The 23100-nt window shown below is 38.0% G+C and overlaps 1 protein-coding gene across 10 annotated transcripts in view; it reads left to right on the plus strand.

Annotated features, from left to right (window-relative positions):
* The window catches only part of EPB41L1 (erythrocyte membrane protein band 4.1 like 1), a 193676-nt gene that overhangs the window by 117236 nt on the left and 53340 nt on the right, over positions 1–23100 (plus strand). For 7 of the 10 annotated variants that reach the window (XM_087959389.1, XM_087959395.1, XM_087959394.1 and 4 more), the window contains 2 exons: positions 9403–9605; positions 22671–22835. In XM_087959389.1, coding sequence (XP_087815515.1) covers positions 9417–9605; positions 22671–22835 — 354 coding nt within the window. In that variant the 5' untranslated portion in view covers positions 9403–9416. The remainder of the gene's footprint in view (positions 1–9402; positions 9606–22670; positions 22836–23100) is intronic. The other 3 variants (XM_087959396.1, XM_087959398.1, XM_087959397.1) reach the window with 1 other exon arrangement.

Genomic DNA, 23100 nt, shown 5'->3' on the forward strand with positions numbered 1-23100 from the left:
TTTGTATTTCAATTTATCACTTTCTCTAAGAAATACAACTGAATAAAAATGAAATGTGAAGGTGCAGATGGCTGGATTCTAAGTTCTGAGTCTCTTGATTTGATTCTGGTTCTAATGAGATCTTATTCCTTTCTGCAAATGCTTTGATAGCTTGAAGTCAGTGTGCTGATGTTACCTGTCTAATCAGCCATCATCGAGTCCCATGTTAAAAGAGAAGATTCTATTTGTTTTTGAAACCAAATTTTGAACCTAAGTTGGTTGAATCTGAAAAATTGGCATAGACTGGATTATCCATTTCCAGTCCTTTCTTTTTTGCATTAGAGTTATAATGTGCTTTTGCTAAGTTTGTATTGTTAGTTCTTCATTCTTATGTTTGGATACATTAAATCCAGATTAGTTTTAATCTATCTTTCTTTGATGCTGCTGGTGGTGTGTGTAATGGTTTTGTGTTTCAACAGGAAGTGAGTCAATTTAATCTATAAATCTCCTCAATTTGTTTTCCTTAAACAACCTTTGAAGGCCTGACCTGTTCTCTCTACCAGATAATTTCATGCCAGGCGGGAAAATGCTGTTTGAGTATGTTTGGTTCTATTTTTGCTCAAAACATTAATGACTTGTGAAATCTTGTGCATTAACTATGACCAATAATACTAGCAATTGTATAGGAAAACATCTGTTGAAGTGTGTTGTAGATTGCTTTCTGAAATTGAACTATGCATATCCTTCTACTTTGAGAGAGCATCTATTAGAATCAATTTTCCTATAAAGATATCTCATTAGAAAACATTGAGCTAGTTACTACATATATTTTAGTCAGACCTCTGAGTCTGAATTAAATTCCTCAACTTTCTTAAAACAGACCCTAGTAACTTATTTTATAATTTATTCATTTATTTATGGTCTAAGACCAAGTCACAGAATTTTGAAAAACACAGCTTTGGGAGGAGTTTGGGAGGGAAAGATGAGTTTGAGTACATAGTATATAGTCTGTAGAAAGGATAGTAAAAAGAGATACTACAGAAGCTTTGGCCTCTGATCAAGAGAGTCAGAGATGAAGGGATCTGTCTGGTTTTTTTTTTTCAAGAAAGGACATACAAATAAGATAATATGACCTTCAAAGTTGATTGAATGATATATCTCCAAGAAAATTGATCACTTTGCAGTTGCCTGTTATGTTTAACCTTTTGCTCTTGGTTGATGAATGAGGGAAGATTCTGCTGCCAATCAGCTCACCTACACTCAAATGTTACAAGAGAGAAGATGCCAAGAGATGCAAGGCATTTGCCAGTTCCACTCTCATGTACTGTACAAACAAAACAAAAAGGAAACCAAAACATGATACATAAATCATAAGGATATTAACATTCACAGGTATAATCCTTTAATTTTAAAAAGAATTATAGCTGTGAATGTCAATATCCTTATGGTTTAGAAGCTCAGTTCTAAAGCCTTACATTGTTGGAGGTAAACTAGAGATGCAAGATTTCAACTGAAAAAGGAAACCTACATGCTATACTTTAGCTTATATAAAAGTAAGTGTACACTATAGATTTATTTAGTATATATAATACACTAAATGTCATTGGTTAGTTAATGGGCTAAAATGTGTTGGCTAGTTTGTGGCTGTTGTATGAACACAGATTGCATGCTTCAGTTGCTGCATCATGCACCATGGTTTTTTTATACAAATGCCTGAGGTTTAATACAGATGAATGAAAGCTTTCTTAAAATCGTCTCATCTAATTAGAATCTCCAGGAGGGCTGGAAGCTGCCTCCTGACATTGCCACCACCAAGCTGCCCCACTGCTGATACTGCTAATGCTCTTCTCCCTGCCAATGACACTGTGGGCCAGACTGGGACTGCCTGTGGACCGGATATGGCCCACAGGCCATGCAAGGCCCAAGTCTGTTCTAGATTAGCTTTAATGTTTACTTCATAAGACCAGTTTGGCTTTCTGAGATAGTTGTTGCATATATACCTTATGCAACAACTCACCAAATATGTTTCTAGTCAGTTCAGATGCCATAATTACACTTTTGTAAACTATCCAAATACATGTGCAGATTTTTGGATTAAACTGCATCTTCCTCAGTCTTACTCCTTTGTAAATTTCATTTGTCTAACAATAACTTAGAGTTGATAGAAATTGACCAGTCCTTCTATTATTCAAATTCCTGATTTCATAGTTAATATAGTGAAGAACCTGACTGCTAACTATTCTGGGATCTATATGTCAGAGTTCCAAGTGATACACCCATAGCAAACAAAACTCCAAGGCAGATAGATTCCTCAAAGAATAGTTTTGTTGGATATATCATATTGGCACAGATCTGGTGAAAACTGACTCTGAAGGTCCCCGTGGTTTTCCCTTTCCCTAAACAATCAGTCACATGGTCCAATAGAGGTGCAGTCTGGTTGCCACATAACATCACTCCTCCTCTCTCTGACCAGGTATGAGAATGTCCTTGGTTCCCAAGAAAGTATTTTGTTTTGGCTACAAAGCCCCAGCTGTTTCTATTCCCCCTTCTTTATGCCTCAGCTCCAGTGTGGCAACGCGGAAGGGTCAAAATGGCTTCAGTCAGATCAGCTTCAGGGTTGACACTATAAACACGTAAAGATATTAAGGAAACAGATATAGTTATTTATTTGTAAGTTGGAAGTGGAAAAATTCAGGAAAAAAAATCCTAGTAAAGCTAGAAAAACTTGGGGAAAAAAAGAATAAGAAGAAACTCCAAATATATTTTTAAAGACTAATCAATGCTCAAATGGTCCTATATTGCTATCCAATATTATTCAAAATATTTTTCCTAAGTTGTAATAGAAATATTTTTATTGAGGACAGATATGTGAAAGAATAGAGAAGCCTGTCTCAAACCCAGGAATATTTCTGTGTCAATGATCAGAAATTGCAGATGAAGATGGCACTGCTGATAATAGTACTAGTTTGGCAAATAATATTGATTTTACTTAAACTAATGTCCAAAAGCAAAATTTATATATCACAGCTTTTCTTTTTTCTTTTCCTCAATCCTTCCCCCACCCCACAAAATTGTGAATATATGAAGGAGACTAAGACTAATTCTGTTTTACTATTATGTGGATGGTTTGGGAAACAGAAGTTTAGAAATACTTGGTATATTAAAGTTCTTCCATTTACTTTTTACTCCATTTGTAATATTCTTTAAAAATGTTAAATTTGTGATTAAAATACCAGTAAATAATATAGTTTCATGAAACAATCATGATACGTAAAGATCACATTTTATTTTCTTACTGTAAGAAAATAGTTATTGATTTTTCCCCATTTTCCTCTATTTTTTTCTGTAGCCTCAAAATTTTGAGAAATTTTATGTTTCTGATTTTCAAACACCTGTTCATATGCAATAATGTTCTATTTCCATTCCAGTTATATTTATTAATTAACTTTAAGTAGCGCCCATGTCACTGATTAGAGAGCCTCTAGGTTAGGGGTGTCAAACTCACGTCATCACAGCGGCATCATGTGACATATTGAGACTTTTTCCCCCTTCGCTAAACCAGGCATGGGTGTGGCTAGAGCATGGCACACCCGGCCTGTGGGTCGGGAGTTTGACAGCCCTGCTTTAGGTGGCTTTAATCCCAAATATGTATTAGGGAGCAGTATGCAGCTCAGAGTCAGTTGATTGGAGACGTCTTGAAGCCTTGTAACTAACTAGTCATTGGTTTCATTTGTTATGAATACTGATGTGTTCTCACAGTAACCATAGTACAGTGAACTGCCATCAGTCTATAATTTTGACTCCTTTTTTATGGTGTTTGTAGTGTTTATTCTCCCAGCAGCTCTAGCAAAATGAGGCCACTGTTCAAAGCCAATACTAAGACCTGAAGGCAGTCTGTTTCTTTTTTAGAGACTCAAAAATGTCGGGCAAGGTATAGATAGCTGAAGTTTCTTAAGGGGGAAAAAACTTGACTCTACGTTTACAATCTGAGCCATGTTGAATTGTATTGCTATCAGGGCACATGCTGGTGGTATAGGCTGTGTTTGTCAATATCATTGTGTTCCATTCATAATTAGCACTTTATGTGAATCAGGGGAGTGGAAAGATTCAAGCAAAAATTCTACGTGGAATTCTGTATTTCCTCACTAAACTTTTGGTGAATTCTATATTTCCTCATTAAACTCCAAGTAATTAAGTATATGACATGAGCTGATAGCAAGACAGGCACTGGGAACAAATTCTGCATGTTGTCTTGAATGCTTCAGGCAGAGATAAAAGTTGTGACCTGCTATATAGCATCTATGCTCTCCTTCATGATCCTAACTTAAGTTCTTCCAACAGGAAGGGTGTGGAATTAAAACCTGGTGCTACTTCACCAAATATTGGCTTCATTTTTTTTAATTAAAGCATATAATTAAACTTTAGAAACCTGAGTTTTGGCAAGAGGAAGGCCACATTTATATATACCCAAATGGACCCTGAAAAGAGAAAATTAGACAACCATTCTGTTCCCCCTGTTACTCTTAAAAAGGAGAGAGATGGATCTAGACCTTTAAAAAGCTAAAAATTAAAAAGCTAAAAACCTATGTAGAAATGCAAATGCAGAAATGTTTGTTAAGTCAGAATAATATCAGGAAGTATACAGAGGTGTGAGTTACTTCTGAAGTCTGCAGCAATATTATTTCACATTGTAGAAATCCCAATTGCTCAGGGTTAATCTTGTGGTATTTGAAATACTGGTGGAAATTTCAGGAATCAGTGCTCTTTGTGGGAAGAGCTGGGCAAGGGGGCAAATGGTGAAAGTTGTATTGTGCTGCTGTGAAGCAAGTGCACTTGTATTGTACATGCATTATGATATTGCATGTATGTAGAAAAGAAGATTAATTTGTGTCTTGGTGTTACAGAGGTGCTTTCATTATTTTGATGTGCATTCCTGAGGTTCCCTTTGCAAAAAATTAGCATGCTTTTGCCTGTTTTAAGCTACTTAGAAGGGTCTTGTTTTGAAAGATTACATACAAATGTTGTTACATATAAACATGTTTCCTTTGAGAATTTACCAAGTGTTGGTTTCCCTTCATATAGACAAAACCTGCATGGAGTTGTACGCAGTGCAGTGCTTTATATATTTTTCTCTTTTATTCCAGCCATAATTCTTCTTGTAGTCTTTCTTTTTGTATAGGTTTTATTGTTCTGAAAGCCATTACAAAATTTTTGAGGGTTGAGATAAATAAACAGAAAGCTGTCAGCTAACAACTCCACAAAATTACTCTTTAAATCTATCACTCTCAGTGAGTCAAAAGACACAACTCATGCAGTTTCTTCAACTTGTTTTTCTTCTTTTCTTCCTTTTTTCCCATTTCTCCTCCTCCAGTTCAATCTGATGGAGTCCTACATGGTTTATTCTGATGCTAATGGGCATGATATCCATTCTTCCTGTCTTTCTATATCATAATAGTCAGGAAAAAAAGCAGAAAGATGGAAAGTGGTGGGCTGTAATGAAAGAGGGAAGAAAGATGCTCTTCCCTAGTTCAACAAGCAATTTCAAAGTAGAGGAATAATCTTTGTATTACAACTTGGCACGCCTTAGGCAGAAAGCCAGCCTTCAGAAATGTTTGCACTGCTGTTTTGAAGCGTGAAACTAGAATATTGCACAGGATCATCAGAAAGCTCATTTTAGGTGAAATTAACGCATGCTGTGTATAAAACTTGCTGTGGTAAAGGAACCATGGTGGTTTCACTCTATGAAATCTTACAGCAAAAATAGTCCCTGACCAAAGTGTTTTGGTTTTAAGAGGGCACATTTTCTTGTCGTTAATTAACTAAAATAAGAATTCCTTGTTGAGATGGGCAGCTATAGACATCAAATAAATAAATGGTAAATTGCAAATGTTTCTCCAGAATTCTTTCTCTGCACTTCCTGTGGACTTTTCCCACAGGGTACAGCAACCTGTTTTGGAGGATTAGCCAAAGAGAGGAAATGGCAGCATTTTAATGCTTTTTAGGGGTATATAGGGAATCACTTGCCAAGAAGCCAGATGTCAGGAATTCAGCTTTGCATGTTTGTTTAAAATTATATACTTGGGTCCATAGACAAATGTTATGCTGAGTCCGACCCTTTAAACTGTTGAAAAACATGGAGTTCCACATGTCAGAACCCCAGTGCAAGCAGTATCTATTAGTCCTCATCTTGCTACTTGCATTTCTCATTTAAAGAATTGGTGAAAGCTATCTATGTACTGTAAATATCTGAAAGATTACCCATCATAGTATCTGAAAGAGAATAACATCGCCTATCCCAGTGTCTTCCTCAACCAAGTACCGCACAGATGTATTGCATTCCAGCTAGATTGAGAAGTGAAAAACATCTCAGACGAAGGCATGGACAAATCATTAATGTATTGCTGCTGAGAAAACTTCATAATTCATGGCCTTGAATTAATCAAGAATTGAGCTTTACTTGATGAAGTTTTCTTAAGAGTTGACCATACATCAGTTTATTTGGAGGGCACTTTTCTTTTAAAAAACCTGTAGTTACAAGACTTTGGTTCTCAGAGTTCTAAAACCTACCCGAGATAGTTGTCTTATGGTCTTCTCACAGGAAGCTGCTTTCTGGAGTGCTTGTGGACAATCCGGTGTCCTCTTCCTGTCTGGGGAATTCCAAGAAGTGGATCCATATGCTGGCTTCTTGTGCCATTGTGTTATTGGCTTCTCTCTGAGCAGAGCTGTTTTCCTCTTCACCGTTGCTTCCCCAAACGTCACCTTTATCATATTTATCTTTCTATTCTGTTTGAAAAAAGATAAAACATTGAAATGACCACATGTTAAAAAAGAAAAAAAACTTTAAACTTGTTTTTTACATGAGTCTTGCATATTTGGGAGGAATAAGGAAAAGATTCTTTTTCTAGTTTGAAGCATGAGTTCGTTTTTACCCTTCTTTTTCAAGGGTATGATTCAGATAATATGATGGTTTATGTAAGACATTAACAAGAACATTAGCTCTGTATGGACTGGAATTTGCTGTGTGGATTAGAACTCAGTCAAGAATGTGGCTGTATATTGTAGAGAAATGAATTTCTTTCAGAGAAGTTTTCCAGTTTTTAACTTTAAACCAAAATAATTCTGGACTGAGACTTCTTCGATATCTGAAAATTTATCATTTGTTTGGTGGGAACGACAACATAATAAAACTGGGGTTAGGGATGTGAAATTGTGGCTAGTAGCAGCTTCTCAGCTGGCCAATAGTCTCTCCTGTCTCTTTTTCTCTTCTACTTAGTCTCACTAGAGTGGAATATTCTTTCTACTTCCAAAATGTGTATTGAGTGACTTCAGTATTTAAAAGCTTTCTCTAAACAGATTAAACTTTACTTTTTAAAACATTTCAGCCAAATTGAAGAATCCAAGCTGGCATAAACCAGTAGCCCCCAACCTTTCCACATTGGCAGTCCGATCTGGTGGGGGGGGGGGCAGGTGAATTGCAGGCACACAAGCGTGCACACAGCTCCATTGGTATGAGTAATGGGCACGAACACCCTCCACTCACCATCCACTCAGGTGAATGGAGCTTCACACGTAAGCAGTGGGTGCTTGGTTATGAAGCACCACTCATGTAGATGGAGGGCACTAGTGCTGGTGCAAATGCAGCTTCACACATGAGTGAAGGCACTTGCGTTTGCGCATGAGCTCCACTCATGTGAGCAAAGGGCATTTTGACTCACGTGAATGGAGCTTCATATGCATTAGTGACGCTTCATGCACAAGCGTCCTCCATTCGCATGAGTGGAGCTTCGTGGGTGAGCGTAAGGGTCTACAGCTCACACGAGTGGAGCTTTATGTGCATGCACTTACCCATTGCTCATGCAGCCTGGTTTTGAAGAGGTTGCAGCCTGGTAGTGGCCTGCGGCCTGAGGGTTGGGGACCCTTGGAATAAACAGCAGTTGTCTTTCATCTTCTGCTGGACTCAGTTACAGGGAGAAAGACCAGAAGATTTAACATGAGCTTCAAAGAAAGATTGCACTAACACTGGCATGGGAGTGTCTGCCAGACAAAGGAGACATCTGTAGAAGAAAAACTCTCATTATGCCTTGTTTTTATTGTCAGAAGCTTATACAAGCTGTGAGATCTGCTGTGTTGTCTGAACTATTGCGTTGGATGGAAATTTTCAGCTGGCACCAGTCAGCAATATCTAGTTATTTGGAAAAAGTAATTGGTTTGGTGCAAGCTGTAGTGCTTCATTTGTACCCTTATGTGCAGATACATTAGGCATCTTGTTAAGCCAAACAAAAATGTATAGAAGGGACAGATTAGCAGTCAGAGCTCAGCAATCAGTGTTTTTTTTTTTTTTTGCATTCTAATACCCATATGGAATATATTTTATTTTGTGGGTGGAGAGATTAGTGTTGCATGCAACAAAGCTGTAGGTGTGGTGCTTGTTTGATACATGGCTTCCATATGATGCTGTAGTTCATAAAGCACAAAGAGAAGGATCTGGCTTTGTAGAACACAACTATATTTTTGTGTACATTTTTCCTGCTCTACCTGAACCTGTCTAGTGCTGACTGAAGATTATGGCAGTTGTAGTGAAACATTTCTGGAGGAAACCTAATTTGGGAAGTTTGCCTTTTCACCTTAAGAGACTATTGGAATTCATAACTATTTGTGGTAGCAAGATTTCAGCATGTCAGATTTAAGTGTAAGAAAAGAAAAATTCCTATAAAATACTACACCTTGATCAGGCAACTACTTGGCTCTGGGATGCTCTTATTGTTGAAAAACAGGAATTTTACGTGAGGGGATTTTGGGAAAGCCACATCCTGAACAACCTCCTTCACAAGGCTATTCCAAGAACAATTATAAAAAAAAGTATTCGCTCCAATTCTAGGTCAGTAAACATAGGCAAAATTGTCGTGGAGGGAAAGCTAAGATGTAGTCTTGTTCTACATTAAAAGGTGTTCAGCAATCTGCACCTTAGTGTGTTGTGCAGTCCCTGGACCATTTTCAAAAATCCTCTGGTAATATTCATTTCAGAATTCCCCATGCACTCCACTCATATGTACCTGTACAAATCTGTTTTTGGAAACTTAGCGTTTTATTTAAAATAATGTTCTTTAGATAGTCTTGCCTTTCAGTTTCAATCAAAGCAGAGATTTAGCAATAATAAATGTGGGTATCAGTCTGTGCCTGAAGGAATGTTTTATTGCAACAATTCCCATCCCTGTGCGGCATCTGCAGAATGGGTTCTTGAGATTGAAATATCCAGGTGTTGGATTGATTAACTATGAAAAGAGAATACTCTCTATATAATTTTTTGTGCAAGATGGCTCCTGGAGGCACAGGCATATGCCCTAGAGGTTGAGAGAAAAAAAACTTATTTTAATTCCATTTAATCCCATCCTCATGTATTTCATCTTCCCTTTGCAAATGCAGAATAATCAATAACAATGATGACAGAGACGGGCCCAGATTCGGAGGTGAAGAATGCTCAAGAAGGAAGTCCCCAGCAGCAGCTGGAGGCAGCAGCAACTGGGCCAAATACAGTGAATGGTAGCTCCACCAACACAGTACACAATCAGGAGGCTGACGATAATGAGAAACCAGGAGCCCTCAGTGATGCTAAACATGGGGAGCGGGTGAGTTTACTGTTGCTGAAAGTACTCTCACAAAGGCTTAGAAGATATTTTCAAGACTGAAACTCAGCCATTTTATAAATGACCTCATTAAAAACAGAAGTGTGCTTTTGAGCATATGCAGAATTGGTCTCTCATTTATTTGCTGGAGTTTAGCAGTAACTACAGCTTTCACTTTCTATAACAAAATGTATTCAATGCATCTAATTTTTGTGCACAGAAACAGGCCTGCATTGACTTTCTGTGCTCTCTTACAACTGTCGTTTATTAGAAACTACAACTGAACACTGAAAGCTGGTTAAACCTAAAGGAAACTAACCTGGCTGAATCCTCAGGGTCACTTGAGGTGGCTTTATTGTTCATAATATCTAACGCTGTCACTTAGCCTTTTAAATAATAACTTCAATAGTTTTAATAACATTCTATTTTAATATTGCTGTTTTACTGTTTTATTGTATGCTTCCCAGAGTCACATTCTGTGAGATTGGCAGACATATAAATATGATTTATAAACGAACAAGCCAATACTGTAGGCTTGTAAGATATACCCAGTTCTGTTTATGATGTGATAAACAGGTAGATAATTTGACAATGTTTCTGTTAAATACCATTGGATCAACGTTATAAAGAAATCTTGATTTTTCTTATATATTAATGGCCAAATGCTACATTTTGTCTTTATAGGAGAAGATTTTCATGACAGCCTGCACAATTTAGATGTAGGCTAAAATTGTGGCATTTCTTGCTTTACCATTTTTTTGGGTAATTGGTAATTATTATTTTTTTTGCAGTAGAACATTCAAAGCATAAAATAGCATAAAAACTAAAATGCAGTTAAAAATATACAGTAACAGCAAAACTAAGGAAACAATAACATGCCAGGGAGTTTTAAAATGATGTGAAAGTAAGGTAATCATTTTGTTTAATTGCTAGGATTTAAGCTTACAAAAACATAGCCTATATTGTTCACCTGGGAATAATGTATCTGCAGGTGTCTGTTCCACCTCTGAGCATGATAGCAAAAAGATGTCATGTGATCCTGCTGGCTCAGGAATTCTGGAAGTGAAAGTCTACAGGTCATAAAGTTAACCTAGTTGCCCATCCCTGAACTAGGTAAATGCTACTTCTGCATTCCCCCTTTCCCCCATGCAGAGTTGATGCAATGCCAGTTTTCTACCTTTATTACCTTTTATAATGTCTTTTATATATCACACAAGCAGTGTATCTCCTGGAAGGCTGAGAAGTGCATCCTAAGCTCTTAATGGTTAAGCAAACAATTAATACAATATTTTAAATATGTTTGTGGATGCTAATGAGAAGTCAGGAGCCTATAACAATGTCTCCAGATCAGAATTAGGAGTGGGCTGTGCCCAGAAAAGTGTCAGAGCGTAAAGGAATCGGAAATTGTCAAAATTTATCCCGGGAGCAGTTTTTAGTGTCAAGATTTCAGCTTGTGATCATGTTAATTATAATGATAATGGTAAGAGCCGTGGTGGCACAATGGTTAGAATGCAGAATTGCAGGCTAATTCTGCTGATTGCCAGCAGTTTAATCCTGACTGGCTCAAGGTTGACTCAATCTTCCATCCTTCTGAGGTTGGTAAAATGAGGACCCAGATTGTTGGGGGCAATATGTTGACTCTGTAAACCCTTTAAATAGGGCTGTAAAGCACCATGAAGCGGTATATAAGTCTAAGTGCTACTGTTACTAATTTCTTTTAGTGTATGCAGAGTGAATCTTAATTATCTCTCTCACTTCCAATGCCCCCTCCCCCAAAAGGTGGGATCTGAAAAGGTGTGTCACATTAAGAGTCCTTGGTGCTCTCTCAGCTTGCTTGTTTTCTTGCAGATATTTCATTACCCAAACTAGGTAGCATCAACAGTGGTAGTAAGAAGTGCTGTTTGTTGTCAGTTTATATTCTAGTCTACTGGCTTGTCTGTCAGTATTGGTGGGTGTTCTCTTAGGGATTCTTTGATTGGGCTGTTTGCTGTTGGCTCCTTTGGCAGTTTCTTGATTGGGATATTGTTTTCTTTATTGTTGGTCTAATGTTAACCTTAGAATTAATCTATGCTGATCTGGGTGCTGATTGCTAGTAGAGTGGAGGTTGGGTCTTTTTGTTTGTTTTTGGGCTGGGTGATAGTCTCTTTTATATAGTCTATAAGATGTTGTTAATGTCTATGTGTTTATTGATGGCTGATTTGTCAGAGTGCCAGGCTTCTAGAAATTCCCTAGCATTTTTGGACTTGGCTTGGTTTAGGATGGTCACACTATTGAAATTATGGTTAAATCTGTCTAAAAAAAATCATCATGTCTTCTGACTGCTAGTTGGTGTTAGTGGATAGACTCTGTCAGTCTTCTGCCTGTTTGTCCTACATAGTGGTTGTTGCAGTCTCTTACATTGTATGTTGTAGATAACTCATGTTATTTCTTCTGGGGTTGTTGGGTCTTTTGGTTTGCTTAGGACCGTGATGGCGAACCTATGGCACACTTGCTGGAAGTGACACGTAGAGCCACTTCTGCCAGCCTATGAGAAGTCACCCAGAAGAGCCCCACTGCGCATGTGCACGCGCTGCCTGCCCAACAGCTAATTGTTGGGTATCTGGCGTACATGCACAGGGGGCGGGGTGTGTGCGGGAGATGTAGGCGCATGCGCAGAGACACACAGCATGCATGGGGGGGTCACACGCACATGCACAGGGGGCATGAGGGAAGCACGCTCATTGCCTTCTGGGTGCTGGCATGAGAGTGCGAGCGGTTGAACACATGCACAATTTTCAGCATAGGAGACAAAAAAGGTTAGCCACCATTGGCTTTGGATGTTAGTTGGCTTGCTATGCTGATTCCATATGGTTATAGTAGTCTGTTGGTGGTTTCTGAGTTATTCTTGATGTATGGCAGTATAATTCTTTTTAGGGTTTGTGTTGATTGTGCTATATTGGGTTGAGTAGTTAGGGACTTTTTGATAAAGCTGCATGAATAACCATTTTGTTGGAATATATTGTATATAGATGCTCTATTTCCTTTTTCTACTTTTCTGGGTTTCTGCAGGGTGTTTTGGCTTGTCTAAATAAAGTCCTTACGCAGCTTCTCTTGTGGAAAATTGGTTGGGAAGTTTTGTTAATTGAATAAGGTAAAAGTTAAACAGTTTTTGCTTTATATAGATGCTGTGTTAAAGGTCATCTAAGTATGATATGCATAGGAATGATGTGGACTGATTCTGGCCTTTCTAAAAACTTCTTGCTTTGCTAAAATTGTAGCAGTTGGTTTGTTTGGTTGCTGAATTATGCTCAGAACCATGTTGGACTAAGGATACTTTTGTTTATTTCTTCTTGGTTCTAATTTCACAGATATCTTTCCAAATCAAAGTATAGAATTGAGAGTGATAAGCCATGAAGTTCTTAAATGTCCCAGCAATGACTTTGCTTTGTTCAGTTTTCTTTAAACACCAGTTTAAAGAAAACTGGGAGTTATTATTTCAAGATGTCACATCTACAGTATCTCTACTTAGATCCATCAACTATATGCTATTCAAGATCAACCTTTTTTGTCCTCTTAGCTGTCTTTAATTGCTTACTACTCTATTTATCAAAGTGGAAGCCAAACATTTAACAAATAGCTAAACCATCTGGTTGATGTTTGGTTGAAGTTGGCTATATTGATATGCAATATCTTGTCCAATTTTGTTAGTGCTATGTTTATTAAAATAATTTCAGAGAGCCAGCTTTCTTAAGTGAGTTGAATTTTCTCTTAAAATGGTCTATTTGTGAACAATAATTGGTTTCTCTACATTAGATTAGTTACTAAGTATATTGTGAGCCTGGGAATTTTTATTTTCATTACCAAAAGTGAACGGAGTATCCAGTTGTTTTGTGCAATAATCTGCTTCTGAAATTCTAATTTTTAAAGTTAATCAGTATTATTTATTACATTTGTTATCACTGTCTACTCCAATACATTCTGGGTGACTTACAAAAAACAAACATGTAAAATGTTATGTGTTTTAAAATAATAAAATGTGACAGCATAGACTAAAAAAAAAGTAATAAAACATGACAGGAGGACACACACACACACACGATGAGAAGTTAGTTGAGGGGACCTGGAGTCTATCCACTCAGCCCACATGTATAAAGGTGGGTAGAAACAATTGGAGATTGGCAGTCTTGAAGACAACAGGGCCCTATGCCATGAAAATCATATGTTGTTACTGTTAAAAAGTTGGGAGTTAGTAAACCTTACTGATCTGCTGCAAGTGATATGACCTGTGTATTCTAATCTTAGGTCTGTCTGTCTTGCTTGCTTGATTTCTATGTCATCTATTTCTGAAGATCCTGGATAGTCAAAATTTCAGTCAGTGTCAAAATTTGCATTAAAAAAGTGTTGCCACAAAGTAATGAATACAAAAATTAACTACATTAAAAATCATAGGCAGACCCTTGTTGACCCTCTGAACTGGGCCTGGTGACTATTTATTTATTTGTTTGTTTGTTTATTTATTTGTCAAACATGTACAAGATAACAAGTATAGGTATGAACATAAACATGAACAAAGAAAGTAAATACAGATAAATGGGGACAGTAAGACAGGGATGGTAGGCACGCTGGTGTGCTTATGCATGCCCCCTTTAAGGACTTCTTAAGAATGGGGTGAGGTCCACGATAGACAGTTTGAGATTGAAGCTCTGAGGGGTTGAGGCTGTAACAACAGAGTCGGGTACCACTCTGTTGCTGAAGTCATATTTTCTGCAATCTAGTTTGGAGCGGTTCACTTTGAGTTTGTAACGGTTGTTTGCCCGTGTATTATTGTTATTGAAGCTGAAGAAGTTATTGACGGGCAAGATGTTATAGCAGACAATTTTGTGAACGATGCTTAGATCGGTCTGCAGGCAGTGCAGTTCAAGATTGTCCAAGCCCAAAATTTCAAGCCTGGAGGCATAGGGAATACTATTGTAAGTAGAGGAGTGGAGTACTCTTCTCGAGAAATACTTTTGAACCCACTCAATCGTGTTAATGTCCAATATACAGTGTGGGTTCCAGGCGGATGAGCTGTATTCGAGAATTGGTCTGGCAAAGGTTTTGTATGCCCTAGTTAGCAATTCAATGTTACCAGAGAAGAAGCTTCACAAAATAAGGTTAACAACTCATAATGTCTTTTTTCCAATGCAGTTACAGTGAGCCCTGGAGCTTAGATCATTTGAGATGAGTACTCCTAGGTCCTTGACAGAATAAGGGTTGTCTACGAGATCATTTCTACCCAACTTGTATTTGGTGTTCTGATTTTTATTGCCAATGTGTAGGACAGAGCATTTATTAGTTGAAATCTGGAGTTGCCAATTATGCAACCATACTGACACATAGTCAAGGTCGCTTTGTAGGGCAGCAATAATGTCAGTGGTGTTAAATAGTTTTATGTCATTGGCAAAGAGAACATAGATGCTTTTAATATGATCGCTTAGGTCGTTGATGTAAAGCAGAAAGAGTGTGGGTCCTAAAATGCTGCCTTGGGGGACACCACTGTTAACTGGTGCCAGATTTGATAAGGCCCTCCCTATTTTCACTATTTGTTGCCAGTTTGACAGGAACGTGGCTATCCACTTGTGCAGGGATCCAGAGATGCCATAAGAACTTAGTTTCAACAGTAGTTTGTCAGGCACCACTGAATCAAAGGCTTTGCAGAAGTCTATGTAAATTGCATCTATTGCTTTACCCTGGTCAAGATGTGTGGTCCAAATGTTTCTGCAGTGTAGGAGTTTCAGATTACAGGACAAATTTTTCCTGAAACCAAACTGCTTGTTAGAAAGCAAGTTGTTTGTTTCTAAGTGGAGGGTGATGGATTGGTTAATAATTGATTCCATGACTTTATAGGTGACACAACACAGTAAGATTGGTCTGTAAATTTCTACTAGATTAAAAAGAGGGTCTCTCTTTTTAAAAATAGGTATGACTATGGCTAATGACCATAAGTTGCGCAAGGAGCTGGTTCTGAAAGATACCTCATAGATTGTGCATAGAGGTTCGGCCAGGTCAATGGAAAGCTTTTTCAAGAAGTAGGCACATAATCCATCAGGGCCAATAGATAAAGATGGCTTTAGGTTACATAGTTAGAATCCAACTCCACCTGAAGAGCCATAGATTTCCCCTCCCTGCTATGAATAAGGGACAAATAATTACTCTGGCAATAACAAAACAAGTTTTAACTTGTTTTCAGTATAGTCTATATTCTTTTTATAAAGCAGGAGGTAAATAATCTGGGTACATGGTGAGAATATTGTAGGATGCCATCGTAAGGGTATTTATTTCAAAATGTGAGAAAATATACACCTTGGTATGTACCAGACAAGACAGCATTCTGCCACAATTTATTTTTCATGGCCAAAATAGAAATAAGTCCACTAAAGCATATCATTGTCAATGACTCAATGCAAGCCAATAGCGACAAGCAATAAGAAAAGAAAAAGAAATGATCCAAGAATCCTGAGTTTCTGTATGATACAGTATAGTAAAGAAAAAGGATGATCAGGATATCAGAAGAGTATCTTCATATAATGTTTAAAGTAAAATATTAACCATGGAAGAGGAATCCCTCTGACCAAGCTGTGAGGACTCTGAGGGAAGGCTAATCAAATAGTGCACTATCCTTGAACTCAGAAATAAAATACTTCTTGCAAGATAAAAGTGGTAAGTAAGTAAGAGGTTTATTGAATAGTCATAAGACCTTATCAGTAACATAACATAAATATATAACAAGACAAAATACAGATAAGTTAGATATATAAGAATACAGTAATCAAAACATATGTCGAAAACCAGGGAGTCAAAAATCGGATAATAGATCACCCTTGCAGGATACACCAATTTGTTCAATATATTGGGTTCTTAGGATCGCTGCCTTGATTATAAACTTAGCAGTCCTATGGACGATGTGTACATTAGAGGCCCGGAGGAAATATAACAATCTGTGGTTTGATTCCCAATGGGCTGTTCTTTCCAGTAGAAATGATAAATATTTAAGCCTAATGGGGGCATATATTTGGCAGTTGAACAAGATGTGGGAAATATCTTCAATGGCAGATGAACCACATAAGCAGGTTCTCTTGTGGTATGGTACATGGTGGAAGCGCCCATGTCTGGACATGGAATCCAGTAACTCAAATCTGGCTCTGGTATAGGCTCTTCTCTGTAATTGTGGCATACCCATTGAAAGGTATTTTTCAGGTTGGAAGGTGTTTTTATTCTTAGCCAACCATCTTAGAGACCTGTTTTTTGCCAATAATTCCATGTCAGTCTGGGCACTAATATCCAAGACTCTCTGTTTAAAAATTTCCCTTGCCTGGGAAACCCTTGTCAATAAAAATTGGGTAGAAAACCCATGTCTTAAGATGGCTCTGTGAAGTTGACTGGCCCAGGAGTTAAATTGGAACTTATTTAACTGTTCAGTTAGGCATAGTTTGGGAAGTCTATCTGAATCCATTGATTGTATCTTTAGCCAATATGTAAATGTTTTAATTATTAAGTGGCTATGTAAGGAGTGGATACCCTATTCCACTCTGACTACTGAAGCAGAAGTGTTCTTATCAGTCCCCAATAAGTGTCTTAAAAAGCGGGTCTGTGTTTGTTCAAGTGGGGAGGCTTTATTTAAACCCAACAGTTCTGCACCATACGTCAGCATTGGAACTATTTTTGCCCTAAATACTTTCAACATAGGGGTCAAAGTGCCTGGGTAATTATGGTTAAATAATTTATATAATCTTTTGGTGCTTATCTCAGCTCTTAATGCACTACTTTTAAAGTGATTAAACCAAAATCCTGTATTAGTAAAGACCACTCCTAAGTAGGTGTAAGAATTTACTTGTTCGATTGACTCCCCATTAATCTGCCAATTATATTTCCTACTTTTTGTGCTGAAAACCAACACTTTGGATTTGCTTTTATTAATATTTAAGAAATTCAAAGTACAATAGGTATTCAGCTTATGCAACAGTCTCCTCAGGCCTATTTGTGAATGAGCCATTATTACCATGTCATTGGCATATAAAAGGGTATTAATAAATTTATCAAGAATCTTTGGCAGATGCAAATCTACTGCATGCAGGAATCCTGGTAAATCATTGACATAGAGATTGAAAAGCACTGGGGCTAAAATGCAGCCCTGTCTTACGCCAGTATTGGTAGGTATGCTCTTAGACAGGACTTCATTTACGCCAGTATGGATTTTCACATGGGTGTTTGAGTAAAGGGGCCCCAACCAGAAAAAGGAATCTGGGCTCCATGTTCAGGTCCGCCAGTTTCCTCCACAAGATATTTCTGTTTAACGAATCAAAAGCCGCACTTAGATCAATAAATGCAGTGAATAATTTCTTACCCATTTTTAAATATCTTGTTACCAAATGATATAATGTGAAACAATTATCTATGGTAGATCGCTCTGGTCTAAAGCCTGCTTGTTTCTCCGCCAAAAGATTATTCTCCATAACCCTCCATAACTCTCCCTTCTTGTGCATTTTCTTTGTACTTTTTAAGTTCCATTTTCAGTTCTTCTAAAAGTGGAGCCATTTTAAACAGTTTTAAACAACCACCCGATTGATTTTAGTCATTCAAAACAATAACCAAGAATCCAGAAATCATCAAGTAATCCAGATAGTCCCGAGTTATATCTTCTTATTTCTTTTTCGACTTTCTCTTCCTGGGATTTTTGTTGCGATATTTCAGTTAGAATGTATCTTTTGGAAGTCTTGTTGAGATTTTGCTATAAGTTCTTTTTTAATTCCAGGCAGTCTCCTCCCTTCCAGATCCTGCCCTTTTATTCTTCCTCTCTCCTTTCCTGTTTTCAAAAGCTTTTAATTATCCAGAAATCTTTATTATCCCTTTGACTTTTTATTGTCAGCATTAAATGCCTATTGATGTCAAAGTGGATTTTTTTTCCAATTTCTTACTTAAGTCTCTTAGCTGTCAGTATAGGAAAAGGAGAAAAAACCCCAAATCTTTTCCCAATTCTCTCTCCTTCACAGCTTAAAAATCTTCTTAGGGAACAATGTTATTGTTTTTTAATAGTTTCAATTCCAGGGTACCTTATTTGTTGTTTTTGCTGTTTGACCCGGTCAACCAAAACTTTCTCCTCTTATCTTCCTCCTGCACATTCTTTTCTGGTCGAGTTCTTCTTTGTGGTGGCCATTTCTGACCACCGCTGCAACAGCCTTCGGGAAAGGGAGTAATGGCCAGCTGGGGAGGAGAGATGTGGCTCTCCTCAACCCTGCAGGCAGTCTCCCCCCTCTTCACCACCTCTACGGGGTGGCTTAGCCCCGAAGCCAGCCGGCTCGGGGCGCTCCAGCGGCGAGCACGGATCGAAGCCTCGCAGAGATGAGGTTTCGGTCTGTCGCTGAAGAAGCTCAAACCAGGACTCCCGACACTAACATTTTCGAGTCATTCCATAGGAGTAATATTATCCAAGATTCCCTCAGAGTCAAAAAAGACACACTGGTTTGTTAGGTGTTTGCCTTCACTACTGCCAAATTGGTAAACAGACTCCAAATGCTTCTGAGGACCAACAACCTGTTGCAAAGGTATCATTGTAGGTTGGCCCAGTGGGATAGTGTCCGAGACCAAAGGTAGTAGCAACAAGCAGGTGGGAACCTCCTTATGACGCAGTTCAACACCTACTCCAAGGTCATCTTCTATTTGTTGTTCTATTTGTTGTTCCACAGTAATTGAGCAACCACTCCTTTCTTCTTGCCTGTACACCTCTTTTATTTTTTATATTTGTTATTATTTGCAGCATCTATATGAAGAAGAATTTCATCAGAATTCTCAGAAAGAGCATTAATAACATCTGCAACCAGGATAGCAAATTCTATGGGAGGTTTTGCAGCTTTACGTGTGACTTCTAAGAGATCCTTCAGGTCGTCTAATCTTTTAATGATGCCCACTTGTTCTAGCTCTGGCAAAGTACAAAAAGAATTAATCAAGCTTGACTCCGGTATCTCAGTATGCTGCCGGATAGGAGGTTGATTTTTCAAGTTGCCACTTCTCAAGGGTGCGGGAGAGATAACATCCTTAGAGTTAACAGCTTTAAAATTGTTGCAGTTAGGCTTGCGGAAAGCAGTGCTCTTCTTGCCAATATGAGTTATTAAAGGACTAATACCCTCCTTAGTAAACACACGAGTAGGAAAAATTCCAAATTCACTGAGGAAGGAATTGGATTGTTTAAAAGTCAACAAAATACGTTTAAAAGCCCCTCTGGAGGGAAGCCATTACACCCTCTGCAAATCCACCAGCTGCCTTTCACAGCAAAGAAACTGGCTAAGGGAAAGAATAACCTCTTTCCTTGGAATCTGTCTTTGGTATCCAAAAGGTTGAGAACCACTGCTGTAAACATACCAGAGGCTGAGTGTAATAAATAATTACATTTCACTTCTCTTTTTCACAAAACCAGCTTCACTGCTGAATTAAAGATGGTGGACAAGAATGGTGCATATTGTTATCCTCTCAAAAAGCTTCCATTTGTTACAAAATTATTAGTCATTGCAGAATCCCATCTTGCATTGGAGAAAATGTTCAAATACTTCCTTATTTCCTACAATGAGCACCACCTACTAATCAAATGGATAACAAACAATTATCCTGGCTTATGCGATTTCTCTCATCATTGTTGTGACTACAAAGTATTATACCGTTTCCCATCAGAAAATAAATTTGTCAAATCAAGTGTAAGGTCAACATAAGAGAATAAAAAAAAGTATGGTTGTATCTGGAGAGGCTCTTATGTCCATTGATTCAGAATAGCTATTTTATAAGAAGTGCCAAATGAATGTTAAGAATGGTGTTTGTATTATTGAACAAGGAAGAGAACATAGCAAGAAGGAAGTGGGAACAATGTGTAAGCACCTCTCTGGTGATTCTGTCAAAAAAGAAATATTACAAAGTTAAAACCAATCCTCTTTCACTCCCTGGTTTTTCCTCATACGGTATGCATCTACTGTTTTTATATTAAAAGCCCATGCATTGGTTAAATATGATGCTAGCTAGGTTCAGGGTATAATAGACTGAAAGCAAAACTTTCTATTTTCCATAAATCACTTCATAGCACCAGCCTGTCAGCATTTTGCAATGGTCTTGTGCTTGACAAATCTTAACAAATCTGCTTTTAGGAATTATTGGATTTTCATTCGAGAGATAATTGCGCATTTTTCCCTTTTATTTTCACCTATAATATCTTTCAGTATAAAATTCAATTGATTGGCAGCGTAGAACTAAAATTAGTCAAAATTAAAGTTGCAGCACTGAATACATTAGGAGGGCAAGAATGAACACAAAGCTGAATGGCATAATCTATACACATAAAGCAAGCCTAATACAGTTTTGTGAATAAGTGCATATACCCCTCCCCCATCATGTTCATATAGTTTTTCACATTTCCTGGTAATCTTCCAGCCCAAGTACTAATCAAGCCCAATCCTGCTTGATAGAAATGTTCTGAATAAATATACAGGTAGTTCTTGACTTAGGACCACAATTGAGCCCCAAATTTGTAACTCATTTTACAACTTTTTTTGCCCCAGTTAAGTGAATCACTGCTGTTGTTAAGTGAATCACATGGTCATTAGGTGAACCTGGGTTTCCCTTTAACTTTGCTTGTTGGAAGCCAGCTGGGAAGGTTACAAATTGTGATCACATGTTATTAATATATGCCAGTGCCAGTGCCCAAATTTTGATCACATGACCATGGGGATGCTGTAGCAGTCGTAAGTATGAAAACCATTTCCCTTTTTTCAGTGCTGTTATAATTTCAAGCAGTCACTAAATGAATGGTTACAAGATGAAGATTGTGTGATGACCCAAGGTGGGACACAAAACAAACACAGTCACAGAAAACAGGTGAAGCCCCTTTTATTCCTTCACTTTGCTTCCAAGCTCTGAATAACCTTGATGGAAGACAAAAACCTCCCACACAAACAGTTACAAGAAGGAGAAAAAAGCAACACAAACCAGGCAAGATAAGGGCTGGAGGATGTCCACAGATAATAGAACACACACTGGGAAGGATGCCAAACTCAGACAGGAACCATAAACTAGAGATATTTCCACGCTTTGTTTCCAGTGTTTGCCCGTAAGCATGTCCGTCCTCTTATTCAGTTGTCAGCCCATGCAGAGGATCAAGGCCCTCTCCTCCCAAGTAGACCACGTCTCTCCCTTATCCTCTCCTCCCTGTGTGCCCTAGGATGGAGAGGGGATGGGCCTGGGTCCTCCTCTGGCTGCTCAGCTGGCCTCTGCCCTTTCCCAGCCTCCTCCACAACCTCCGGAGCTACACTTCCACTCCCTGTTGGCTGTTCCTCCTCTCCCTCAGAGTCAGTCTCCACCAGGCGCATGACAGACTGCCTGTACCACTGACTAAAAAGTTTTAAGCCATTTTTTTTGTTTCCCCAGCAAAACATGGTACTCTTCTTCATAAAGCATTATGATCTGAATGAAAAATAAGAATGAATGAAATGTAAATGCATCAAAAGTCCTGGTCAGAAGAGCCAATAGCATGCTATAGAAACTCAACACGGTGGTGATCTTAAATAAGACTTGTACTTCATGTCATGTGCTTTTTCCTACCAACTGGTTGGAACTTTATCTTCTGACAAATATTTTATATATAATGGAGTCATTTTATAAGTGAATATAATTCAGTCAATGTAATTGGTATCAGTTTCTGGTAGTTCTACTGTAAAGTTAGAGAACAGAAGAAAGCATATCATACATTTCATTATATGGACAAACCCTAAAAACTATGATCCTAGTGTATCTTCAGTGTATTATAAAGAGAGTGTGGTCTAGACTCTATCTTCCAAGTAATGGCAGTTGGATAGCTAGTGAGAAAGTTTTTCAAATAACATGTCAACCTAGTTTAGTGAATAGAATGAATGAGCAAAACCAGAAGTGTCGTAAAGGAGGCATACATACAAATGCATAAGTCTTACACTGTGATGTTGTAGTAGCTGATTCTTGCGCTGAACAGGGAATTACACTAGATAGTTACCTTGTTGCTTTACACCACTTATATTCTTTGATTCTACCTTTATTTTTTAGGCTGTGGACATGGATGAAAAAGACTACAGTGAAGCAGATGGGTTATCTGAGAAGACTACCCCCAGCAAGGCCCAAAAATCTCCTCAGAAAATCACAAAAAAGTTCAAGAGTGCCATCTGCAGAGTGACTCTCCTGGATGCCTCAGAGTATGAGTGTGAAGTGGAGGTGAGCACAGGGACTGTACCACTTGACTTTTTTTTATTTCCACCCATATATTTATTTGGTTTTCCCACTAAATACTATATAAAAATGGAGTAGCTCTGTGGAAAGCATACCTGCTAAAGTCAAGAATATTTTTTAAAAATAGTCATAGATCAGTGTATTAAAACAGATAACACTTTCAACTTTGCTCAAGGCTCTTGCATGCTTAACTCTGCATGCTTATGGATGCACATGGAAAGCAGGTGTGAGTGACTCATACATTTTTAAG

This window comes from Notechis scutatus, chromosome 3 (genome assembly GCF_049901735.1).
Source record: "Notechis scutatus isolate UNSWTSFEM ecotype Mainland chromosome 3, rNotScu1.2, whole genome shotgun sequence".
Lineage (NCBI taxonomy): Eukaryota > Metazoa > Chordata > Lepidosauria > Squamata > Elapidae > Notechis > Notechis scutatus.